Source organism: Oxyura jamaicensis, chromosome 1, assembly GCF_011077185.1.
Source record: "Oxyura jamaicensis isolate SHBP4307 breed ruddy duck chromosome 1, BPBGC_Ojam_1.0, whole genome shotgun sequence".
Classification (NCBI taxonomy): Eukaryota; Metazoa; Chordata; class Aves; order Anseriformes; family Anatidae; genus Oxyura; species Oxyura jamaicensis.
This window is the reverse complement of record NC_048893.1, coordinates 15,762,195-15,774,624: the sequence shown is the minus strand read 5'-3', so window position 1 is coordinate 15,774,624 and position 12,430 is coordinate 15,762,195. Positions and strand designations below refer to the sequence as shown.

Below are 12,430 nucleotides of genomic sequence, written 5' to 3'. Positions count from 1 at the left end.
ATTCTTCAAGCAACCATATAAGAAACAATTCTGAATAGACTCCTTTTAAATTTTCAGGCCTCCTTAAAGCATGCACAGAGTTGAGGAAAACTGAACAAAAAATTGCACAATTTCAACAAAACACAGAAACGATGCATTACATAAATCTGTAAGAAAGGTACAGCCTCCTCCTAACAACTAACCAGCCAGCTGAAGCTATTACTATAAACTAGTCCAGTTCTCATTAATTTGGCTGCATTGGTGGGATATTAACATTTTAATGGTGCTAGTTACATCCTACTGCCTCATAACAGCAGATGTTTCCAATGGCAAAAAAAAAAATTATACAGAGTTAACAACTGCATTTTTGAAGGTGCTGAAACAACTGGAACAAGATATCTTGGAGCAGGTCTTTAAGTAAACCAGGGCACATCAACGTATCGAGCTCTATTCCTCTACCGAGGGGGAACATACTGTTGGCAGCATCACCGAAGGGTAATTTTGTGCTAAGTGGCATTTCTCGCCAGAGAGGCTGGTTCCTCTCTCTCAGTACAGCCATATTAGCAGTATTACAGCTGCATCTCAACACAAAATGTACTGGACACAAGGAAAAGGCAGAAACAAGCTCTGCCAGTCCGTTTTTTTTTTGATCCCAGACATGAAGTAATCCATGAAGTCAACGCTGTTAGGGCTTAATGGATCAGCTCTTCAGAGAGTTTATTAACCAAGCCTGTACATGCACGTTGGCCTACCATACTACCTGCGTGCTCTGTTTCAAAACAAAATATTTCCTTGTCACAAACACACCAGGAACCCAACCAGGTTGCTAAAATGATACAAATCTCATGACAATAAGCAGTAACCTGGTACATTACTGAGGCTTCAGACTTGAAATAGAACTAAATTGACACAAAAAAAGCACAATGGATAGTTTAATAATGAAGTAAAGAAACCAAGGTAGAAGGAATATGAATAGGATTAATTCAGTCATCATTTCAATCAGACGCAAGCAATTTAAAAGGCAGATAAAGGATGGCATTTATATGTCTGCCTCTAAGACTGGGATGATGGCCAGAATTATACTGCTTGAACTGACAGGTGTGTTTATGCCATGATGACAATTCAGTCAGTAATGATAAAGGTAAAAAAGGCCCAAATTGTTAAAGAAAAAAGCTACATACAGACAATTTATCTTTCTGAACAGTCATGGTTAGGTGTGGGTAAAGGAAGAGGCAAGAAGGGTTGTTCCCTGCACACACAAGCCACAGTAAAATCATTTTAGTTGCACACATTTCAAAGCCTCACAAGGAGAGATTTTTGTAGAAATGCCATCTTTATCAAAAAGACAAAGAATTCTTCTAAGAATTTCTTCTTCTAGAAAATGCTTTGTTTTTCAGGTCAAAAGTCCTAACAAGGACTTCTCCAGCTCTGTCGTGGTCCCAGTTATTTCATTAATAGTCACATATTTAAACCTGGGAATTTTAAAAATTAAACCATGGATTTCACTTTTCCAGAAAAAATTCTAAAAATTTAATTATTGGTCACACTCAAATTCTGATCTGGAGGTAGCAAGGCTTTTGTTGACACTATATGAATGTTTCAACAGTTGCAGTCTCCCAAAGTCATAGAAACGGAGCTCAAGATTTTTTACATTAATTATGCTGAAGACTGCAGGACAAGATCAAACTACTAGTAAACTCTCACTAACCTCTGATTTGAATATATAATTGCCATTGAGGTGAAAAAAAATATATATATAATTCTTAAATATATGAGAAATTCCAGGAGGCCCATGTCTTTGCCCAAAAGCAAACTGTGGAGCACCAAATTTGCTGAAAGCGGAATAGGGGAAGGGGGATAAGATGGTACCTTTTGATTTCTTCATTATATGTATCTTGGGTTTTCGTCCACCTGCAAGATCTATACAGGCTGACTAAGCTTGAACAGGGACTTGGGCAGCTGTAAATGAGAGCCCGTTCTCAGCAAGGCCTAAGTCACACAATGTGAGGTGCCAAGAAACAGGGACTGACAGCTATCAGGACTTAAAAAACTATAAATACATAGCAAAGGGACGGTTTGTATCTTACGCCTGCCAAACCCTTCAGTTTATTGGATATAAAATCTTCAAGAGCTAACCAGCAGTTTTAACCAAGGACAGTTCTGGGTTTTTACTGTTGCACTCAACTCTGATGGCCCACGGCAAAGCAGAGGCATCAGGCCTCCAAGTGCTGCATTACAAGTAGAAGAAAAAACACGCCCTGATACAAACTGTCCTTCAGAAGAGGTGTCCACACCACCCATAAGACATGTAAGAAAGTTTGTCTGGTCTTGAAAAGTACCTTCAGGGCCAGCAAGTGGAAAGACTTCTGGGTACCTGAGAATCAAGCCAAACAATAACATGTGAATGCTGGGCCCAATTTGTGTTATAATTAGCCCTATGACCTTTGACTAAAAGCTCACGAGTATATATATCAAAAAATATAATAAAATAAACAAGCCTTTGGAGGAAAGATTGGGCACATACTTTCACAAGGCTACAGAAGAGGTCAGACCATACTGGCATCCTTACACAAGGATGCATGCAAGGTCCCATGGGGGCACACAAGAAGCTGTCTTCCTTCAGGAGTGATAGTACTACTGAACCGCATGGCACTGAATCCTCTTAAACACAGGTTTTTCTTTAGCTGACTGGCTACAAGATGAGCTTTCCTTTTCACCTTGCCAGGCAGAGTGTTTTGCTGTTCCCTGTGCCCCAGTTACAGTGATAACCAGGAATGTGAGCATTGCATTTGGCAAAAATCCTTTTAGTTCAAGAGTTGAATCTGCTGGTTAATCTTCATATAAAAAGAAAGTTTTTTCAAACGATCAATCCATAAGTAAGAAAATACGCATGGCAGTAGCAGATAATCTACTTCAAGCGTTGGCGTCTGGTATTTCCTCCATGGTTCAGAAACACCAGCAATGCATATACTTCCTAAACACGGTTCCTCATCTCCTGTTTCAGATAACAAGCAAGCCAGTCATCTTCAGGGTCCAGCCCCTTCTTAGCATTCCCAGTATATCTGTCTTTACCTACTTTTCTTATGACATTTACAATAAAGCAGTATGAACTTCGTAACAACTTTGACATTTATACAATTCATTATATCACGGACAAGAAAGAAAGAAAGAAAGAAAGAAAGAAGCCCTATAAAACGTCAGAACATCAGTCTGTTTAACTACCAACACTTTGTTTAGCTGAAGCTTTTGAAAAGGGAGGAGAAAGTGGAAAAGCAAATCACCACCTATAAAGCAAACAGACACTCTTTTTACCCAAGTCCACGTAGTGTTTCCAAAAAATAATCTAACACAATTGTTCACCAGCTAAGTACACACATTAAATTTTTGTGCCATGCGTGAGGTCTGCTGTAGCTCTAAGATAGTATGAACTTCTAGCCAGCGGAGAACAAAGCCACCAGAGGGTAGGATAAACAGATGTAGTTTGCTTCAGACAAAAAGAAACATAAATTGCATGGAAAGATTTTCCATGATTTAACAAAGACAATAAAATGTCACCAACAGCAGATTCTACAGTAATGAGTCACAAATAATAGCTTAATACTTAAAGCTTATCTACAATAAAAAATATTTATGCAATTACAAAGTATTAACAAAAAAATAGGAAGGTACTTATAAATAGATTCCATCTCCTCCAACTGTTTTTAGCTAAGTGAAAACCAAAGCAGATACTGCACATTCAGGCTTGCACACCACCAGGAGAACCAATCTGAAAATACTGGGCACGGTTTCTCCCTCAAAAAGCATATGTTGTCTCTGTTCTGCTTTATGAGAGGACTGCCAAGTGCCAGAGCGCCTCACTGGTCAAATTCAAACTGCTACGCAATGCAAGTTCTGTGTTCTTCCTACAAAATATTCCAATAAATGGTATTTGTGACTTTTTTTTTCCAAAGTATTTTTGTAGAGGGGTAAGCAATCCAGCATTAAATGCAATCATTGTTAGCAGATCCCTCAAAAACTGGAGGAAGATTGCTACTAGATAGAACAGGAAAGAAGCAGAAGTAGCTTTAGAAAATCAGTTTTGTTGTAAAAACAATTACTAATACAGTTTTCAGGAGAAATCAGAACTATCCTACAAGTTATTTCACATCCTGCAAGTTATTTCACATAACTAGAAGTAAAAATAAGAGCTGTTGAATGTGTATAATTTCATCACACCCATAAGCAACTCTTCTGGGAAGGGAAAGTGAAAAACCTACATAGTAGGCACAGACCCTTTTAAAAGCTTTATACTCACAGCGTTCCTCTGAAACAAAACAGGGCTACCTCCAGATGATCTGAAGGAGACTGCAGCCTTTATTTCTGTAGTGTTTTGTAAGCTCCTGACGTTAGTTTTAATTACTGCAAGTTTCCAGGAAACTCCTACAGCTCAAGCAAAACTTGGGAGTACAGCATCCTGTAGCAGCTGGCAGATCTCTTAAAGGATCAACGTGTCTAGCCAGTTGCTCTGTAGCGTACTGGGAAGGACATTCTTCATTGTGTGATCACAGTTTTTGCACGGAGCATTGAGACCATGCAGCATTTTACACAAAAGCAAGCTCCACTTCATTTTTGTACACAAGGTGATCTCAGATATCCTGCAATATCTTTTAGGTTCCTTTATAGATTAGCCTCTGAGAGGAGTTTGAAGATCTTGAATAAAAGAAGTGCAAAATATTACAAAGTTAATCAAACTGGAGTGGTTTAAATGCTCTGCTTATTCCTACCCCATCCTGACATTATCTTTGCAAGAAGATGCAAGACTTGGTCTCTAAGGAGCTGTTTGTTATTATTATTATCTGATGAGCATAGTCTGAAGTTGTCCTAGCCGCAGTCACACAGGGATGTTTAGGATGTATTGCTGCTCTCAAGTTCAGAGCTTCACAGCTACCTTTGTCCCACACAAACAGGATGGAGGCTGGCTGGAATCGCACCCCTTGGCTCCGGGCAGCACTGGGAAGCAGCCAGGAGCTTCAAGGATGGGACACGCAGACAGCTCCCTAAGCATTATTCCTCATCTCAGGAGGGAAAAGGCGAGGAAGAAGAAAGATGAAGAAAGCCCTGAACCCAAAAAAGTGAGTATATCCCCAAGATAGGGTCTTGGATTACAAATCACCTTGCAGCTTGGTTTTAAATCAGGCAGTCCATCAAGGACCACTTAAGTGCAAGGACCATCATACTGAAGGTAAACAGCATTTCATCTTTTGGTGTTGAACATGCTATTATTTTCCTGCTGCAACACAACATCTTGTTGCAGTAATTGCATCTTTTCCAAAATGCTCAGAGCCCAGGTCAATCAGCCCCAGAACAAGATTTTAAAGGTATTTACACGCTGATCTCTTCCCTGCTGCTCAGACCTCCAGAGCCTAAGGTGGGCACACCACCCTCTCCAGGCAATGCAGAACACATAAAGTCACAAGCTCCTGGCAGCGTGTTGTCCCTGGCACAAAACCTGCCATGGGTCCTACTTCTGCAGCAATGTCTGGAAAAGCAGCTTACGCCTGAAGCACAGGGCAGTAAGGCTCCTTAGACTCAGGTCTGGAGTAAATTACAGGGTTTTGACTCTCACATCAGTCCTCACACAACGAGGAGGGATCCTGAAGCTGTACAGCTACAGACATCATCTGGCTCTACCAAAAGCAAACGGGAATAAAGGTACCCTCTTCAGGCTCATGAAGCAGCATCAAGGGCTACGCATGGCCTTCAAAGAACATTTCAAGAACTCCTTCTCCAGAGGCTTTGCCTTTCCCTATCCCTACGGCTGTGATACTGCTTCAATACTGCTGACAGTTATAAATCCACATGCTTCTGTATAGCACTGCCACGCTTCCCCAGCAATGACAAAGTGCTGTTAACCTTGAGAAGCGCAGGAGGTTATTTTAAAGCGCAGTTACTGCGCACACCTGAGAACACAGACGGAATTCAGAGAAAGGGGAACTAAAACACACAAACCATTTCCTGAGCGTGGGATTTCAGGTAGTAAAATCGGCGATGTGAGATGGGAAGACTTTTTTTTTCCCTGAAGATGGCTCCAGAGCTAAGACACTTGCTCATGCTATTTTTAAGAAGCTCTCTTTCACATTTGCATTTCTAACGTGAAGACACCTCTTTACAAAAGTTAAGCTAAATGATAAACTTCAAGTTATGAAATAAACGCAGCTTTAAGCATCTGAAGACATTCGTGGATCCTTCACTGAAAACTCGGATATTAACTTTCAGCCACCGAGACTTGGTTGGTTTCCAAAACAGTAAATTTCAAGTGTTCTCTCTATAAGTAACCTTATACCTGAAATGAATATTGAAAGAACAACTGGCTTTTACAAGATGGCAAAAAAAGCCAAGCATTAGTAATGCAAGATACTAATAAAAATCCCTGACAGTCCTATAAAGAGCTCTGATAAGGTGGTTATAGCGGTTGGAAACTAATAGAACTCAGGCACTAATTGTATACGTCAGGCCACCATGGAGTGCATGGCTTTGTTCTCTTTAATTAAGATAAGTACAGACCTCTCATACTATGCCGTTATTTTCAGGGGACTACTTTGGAAATCTAAAATGCATCTGTTAACCATTGCATTTGGACACAGAGAACTGCTGACTACTTTTTCCACATAATTTTGTCGTGTCCTTTAAAGAAGGAATTCTTCACTCTGAGGGTGGTGAGGCACTGGCCCAGGCTGCCCAGGGAAGCTGTGGATGCCCCATCCCTGGAGGTGTCCAAGGCCAGGCTGGATGGGGCTTTGGGCAACCTGGTCTGGTGGGAGGTGTCCCTGCCCACGGCAGGGGGTTGGAATGAGATGTTTTATGGTCCCTTCCAACTCAGACCATAATTCTATGATTCTATGATTTAAGATCCTCAAAAAATAGCTTAGTCAACTCCATATAGATATACATAAGGGGACACTCAATACTCAAGAAACAAGAGCATCCCCTCCCACAGAGTTTGATGAGAATCCCATGGACAGAGTAGTATTTCATGCCTTATTCCTTTTCTTATTCTCCTTTGTCCCTCCCATTTGTGAGCAGCTTTACTTGGCTGTTGATACTCCACTAACAGATTTACTCCTCACCTGAAGCATTGACCCAAAAATAAAATCCCTGTTTCTAAATTTTAAATTTAACACTGACTACAGCTACCCGTGTAAGCATACCAAGCAGATGTGGCAGAAAAGGAAACGTCTAAACTTCACTGTGTTTACTTTAGTTTGTAAGACAGATGTTCACCTTTGGGCACGTCGTTAAGGGAGACTCAGTAACGTAGGAAGTATCCACTAAGACAGGTGAGCCCTGATGGACTAAAATGCAGCGTGGGGTGGCTGATGCAGAGCCAAAGCAGCACCTAGCAAAGATGTGCCCACACAAACATAAGCAAGCACTCAGAACTTGAATGTGTTAAGTTTTAGACAGAAGTCCATATGTACACAACCCTAGAAACACATACCCATGTGACTCAGCGTCTAATGATGACAATTCCTAGGCATGTGCATCCTGCAAACCGAGTCATAAATCCCTTAATCACAGGTCAAAAGATGTACCAACATCTGCGTCGATGGGATCAGGAAAAGAGGGCTGAAGCGTCTGTTGTTTTTTTTATTATTATTTTTTATTTTTTTTAAACTGGAAACGTCAGCTCCAGCGGAAGGGCAGCAGCACTCAAAAGCTGCATCACCAGTGACTTACAGTGACCTCTAGGACCTGCATCCAGAGAAGAGAAAAAACACACACTCAAAATTCACTTTAAAAGTTACTTATTTTTTTACAGCATACAAGGAAATAAAGACTAGTTTGCATCAGTCCCTGAGACACCTGGAACAAGCTTTACTCCAAGTCTGATGCACTCTTGGTAGCATATTTATCTGGGACAGGCGACGCATTCTCAGCAGGCACTCGCAAGAACTCGCTGCGCTAACTCAGGATTTGTAAGAAGCTGCCTCTCAGCTGAACTTCAGTTTCTGTTAAGATGAAGACACAGTTGTCAAATTAAAAGTAAACCAGACAACCGTAAGCATTCTCAAAGCATGTTTAAAAAATACTGCTATCCAACAAAGCCAGCGGGTTTCTTCCTCATTAACATGGGTAAGAATTGAAGACACGTGGTGACCCAAGATGCAAATAGAAACAAATTTTCAAATGCAAGTGAAAAGGTTAGGAGTCTTTACCCTCCACTGCTCCCAGAAGCAAAGAACTGCATCTTCTGTCATATAAGCATCTCTGAGAATCTGGTCTCATAAGTCAGGAGTTAAATCTACGGCTACCAGAGTGTACAACAGCAGAAAGGGTTGGGTGTTAAAGGCAGGAGAGGGAAAAGAGCAAGAAAGCCACAAATAAGGTACCTATTACTAACCACTAATAAGGTACTTTTGATTTGCATTTGAACACTACGCTTTAGCCAAGGCAAGAAGATCTACTGTGCCAGGGAAACTGTACCATTAAAACAAAGAAAATACCCAGTCCTTCCTCCCTGCGAAGACTGCAGAGATTGTTAATATTTATGAAGTCTGAAGTGCCTTCAAAGACTTACTTCATTTCCTTGTGTCATAACAAAAAGCAGCAGTAACTCATTTCATTTTAAGGTAAGATCACCACTCAAATCTTACTGTTTTAATAAATTCTGACCTTCCAGGAAAAGGCTTAACATCTTTGCTTTGTCCCCCCACAGCCATAAGACTGACAACAACCAAGAGACGAAAAGAGAAAACTTGCATTTTTCAGAGACTTTAAAGATCAAAACGCATAAACCCTGACATCATCATCCAAAAGCTAGGTTTAATGGTTGTATTACCATGCACAGGTTATTTCATAGATCAGCTCACAAACATGCAAGGCCTGGATGGTGGCAGAGAGAGAATCTCTTTTGAAAGGCCCTGATGAAGCAATACTGTCAGAAGCTTTTTCTCCAGTCAAACTCTGTCATGAAAACAACACGTTAGAGGAATTCGTCTGTGCTTCTGCAGCATAGATCCTGCCATGCAGGCAGGATTTAACCCAGAAAAATAAATCCATGTAGGGAAGAAAAGGAACCAGTGTTGCAGAATAAAGCTAGAAAGTTGTATACAATATCTGGGCCAGGCACAGTAAGGTTTGGACAAGAGGGCCTGGAATTCAGGATGGAGGATTTTCTGCACATAGTACTGGGGTCTTCTGGTAATAGCCAGAGCTTTGGAAACTCTAAAGTTAGAGTAACACTGGTAAGCCTGACAAATACCGGGACGAGGAGAGGGAGGAAGAGACCTGGACCAGCCACTGAATAGCTACTTAGCTGTAAACAAACAACAAACAAAAATCAGCAAGGTACTTAGACATTGCTAAATAGCATTTATTTTCCAGACCTTTAAGAAATAAAGCATCAGGGAATGTGATCTGTTACTTCTTAAATAAAAAGACAATCATGATAAATCTTTTAATGGAACCATGTGTTACACAAAACACAGTCTCATATCTTCCAGAACAGTGGTGACTGACTCAAAGCTAAAAGATGATTTTTCCATAACTGCATGCTCTGACGTGGGGTCACTGTTAATTTTCCAGCAGATCTGTCGTTACTTTGGAGGTTAAACAGTTAATGTTCCTTCTTAGTTTCGAAGTCTCTGTACTGAAGAGTGAGTACTGAAGTGCCAAATGATGCTGAAGACACTGCACATTTACGGAGCACTACGCACGTTTCCTATTCCAGAGGTATACCTGAATCTAACAGCAACACCAATCACTTTTCAAACTGCAGAAGCTTCCTTACTAAAATAAAATCAATGTTTCCACCCCAAGCCTGCTATTCTCAAACAATATCGAATGTCTGACATCCAATATCGCATGCACGCATTCCTATAATGAACTTCAGTCGGTTTCCACAAGCTCCGAGCATCGCACACCGGGAGGAGGGGAAGGGGCAGTGCCCAGGAGCTGCCCCTGCATGGGCAAGAGGCTGAACATCACAGGGAAATCACACCTAGCCAGGGCTGCTCCAGCCCCCTGCATGTTCCTCCCCAGCAGGGCTTTCTCCTCCGCCAGCCTCTCCTAAACCAGGTTCCCCTGAGGAGCGAGGAGAGGCTTTTCCCAGCTGCTGCCCTTAATTCCTCCCTCCCCCACAGGCATTTACGTCACCAGGCCACAGCGATGCTGCCACGGCGGGCAGGCTGGCGCAGGCAAGGACGGCGGCGAGAGCCTCGGTGCCACCTTCACCCGGCACCGAGGAGAGCCACAGGTACACCCAGCCCACAGCGGCACCCCAACCCTACAGCTGGCACCCCGACCCGCTGGGAGTAACGGGGCTCAGTAGCTAAAATTAAAAACAAACCCATCGGTCCAACGCTACCCAGGTTGGTCCTACCTGCCGCCAACCAGAACCACGTCCGAGAGGTCACCGGCGGAGCTGGACACACAGAGTGTCTCGTCCTCGCTCCAGTCTGGCATCGCAGCCCCAGGCCACCTGTGTTACGGTGCAGAAATGAGCCGAGCAAGCTTGAGGCCACCGTAGGAAAAACGGTGGGACCTCGCTTGGACTTTCAGGGATTTTTGTGCAATCTGATATCCCAACACGATGAGTTAATTTCCTATTTTATCCATTTCACAACCAGCAGGTTAAAGATCCAGTTTCAGCTGCAGAAGATGACAGGCTAGGACTAAACAAGCCCTCCCTTCTGAATGACTAGATATGACATTAAAAAAAAAAAAAAAAAAAAGGTTTAAGGCAGCTCACATCTCTAATTCTGAGGGACAAAACTACTCGTGACACAATAAAAATTAAAGCATGATACTGTCAGATAACGTGGAGCACAGAGGCCTGGGATCCCCACTTATTAAATATTTCCCCTCCCCCCCTATCTAAACCATTACTGGAAATGCAAAACCCAAGAACCAGTCCAGCATTTATTCCACGTTCATACAAGCTTAACACAGCCACCCAACCCAACACTGCAGCCGCGGTAATGAAGCACAACATGGAAACAGGGCAAAAAAGGCTGGCATTTCCCAGCCTGGCCCGGTACGTGCACTGAAGCCCTGTGACGACCCAGGGAAGAGGGCAGGAGGCCCAGGTTTGATGTGCAGAGCTACAGGGCCTTCCTGAAGGGCTGACAGCCCGGTCCATTAACCGGCCTTACCCCAGGCTCCCTGGGAGGCTGCTCTCCTGCTGCGCTGTTTCCACGCCTTGCAGCCCCACATCCCACACCTCGCTGGCTACTTCGGGCGAGCATGTGGCTACCGCCCTATGGACAGACGGGCACGCGACGCCTCCCGACAGGAACAAGGCTGGCCTCGCTTTCCACCCAGAAGGCAGCAGGGTGGCCGAGCGAGGTCCGGTGGGGTCTCACCACGCCATCACCCCCATCCCCAACCCCCACGAGCCCCATCCCAGGCCACCATCACGCCCACCCCAACCCACCACCACGGGGGGCGGCCAGCCAAGGCTGCGCCCTCGGCTCGGGCGCTGTGTTTACAGCCCTCCTGCGTGCTCCCCGCCGGGGGCAGCCCTCGGGGGCGGCCTCCATTTCCCCTGACGGCCGAAGGCAGCCCCATTTGGGGCAGATTCCGGCCCCCGGCCCCGCTCCTGGGAACAAAAGACGCGGGCTAGGACGCGGCGATGGAGGCGGCGGCGGCGCCCGGCGATGCCCCGGGGAGGGAAGCGCTCGGCCGAGCGCCAGCCGCTTCGCTCCGCTCCGACCCGAGGCGGCCCCGGCGCAGCACTCACCCGGCTCGGAAATCGGAGCAAACTCTCATCCACGCTCCCCGCCGAGCCCAGGCCCCGAGAGCCGCTGGGCGCCCCCCCGGGCGCGCCCGCTCAGCCCCCGGCCCTGACCGGGCGGCAGCAGGTGCCCGTCCTCCTCCTCTTCCTCCTCCTCCTCCTCCTCCTCCTCCTCCTCTTCCTCCTCCGCGCCCAGCTCCCCGCGCAGCCGCCGCTCGCCGGGGCCGCGGCGGGAGCCCGCAGAGGAGGCGGGGGCGGGCGGGGCGCTCAGCCCGGCCCAGGGGCGGCCGCAGAGGCGGCGAGCCCAGGCCCGGCCCGCGGCACCACCGCCACCGGCCCCGCCGCAGAGCCGGCCCCAGCCGCCACCACCACCACCGAGGCCGGCCGGCTGGCTGCTGGAGGCCCGGCTCGGCTCGGCTCGGCTCGTCCCCGGAGCCCCCCGGAGCTGGCGGTGCGGAGGAGCGCGGACGGCCGGCAGGCAAGGTGCTCCGGGCCGGCGTGGTCGCGGCTGGGTGCGGAGCTGGGGCAGGCGGCGGGCAGCAGGCGGCGGGCAGAGCACGGCCCCGCGGGCTGGGCTGGCCTCGGAGCACACGCCCTGCAGAGCGGGCCCACGGGCACTGCGCGCCTGCCTGCAGGTCTGGGGGCGATGCTGCGTGGGTATGGCTGGGAGCTGCGGAGCAGACACTGAGGGGTACGGCCCTGCTGGGTGTACGGCCCTGCTGGGTGTACGGCCCTGCT

The 12,430-nt window shown here is 45.9% G+C and overlaps 2 protein-coding genes across 4 annotated transcripts in view; one reads left to right on the top strand and one right to left on the bottom strand.

The window, feature by feature from the left end:
- GRAMD4 (GRAM domain containing 4) overlaps positions 1-11,921 on the bottom strand; it is an 80,647-nt gene extending 68,726 nt beyond the window's left edge. The window contains exon 1 of one of the 3 annotated variants that reach the window (XM_035319622.1): positions 11,699-11,921. In XM_035319622.1, the coding sequence (XP_035175513.1) occupies positions 11,699-11,727 (29 nt within the window). In that variant the 5' untranslated portion in view covers positions 11,728-11,921. Of the gene's footprint in view, positions 1-4,273; positions 4,394-10,339; positions 10,362-11,698 lie in introns of those variants that run through there. The other 2 variants (XM_035319583.1, XM_035319643.1) reach the window with 2 other exon arrangements.
- Positions 11,922-12,096: 175 nt separating this feature from the next.
- LOC118163145 (histone H2B 5-like) overlaps positions 12,097-12,430 on the top strand; it is a 17,502-nt gene continuing 17,168 nt past the window's right edge. Inside the window, exon 1 of the mRNA XM_035319657.1 lies at positions 12,097-12,175. The gene's annotated coding sequence lies outside the window, so the exon portion shown is untranslated. The remainder of the gene's footprint in view (positions 12,176-12,430) is intronic.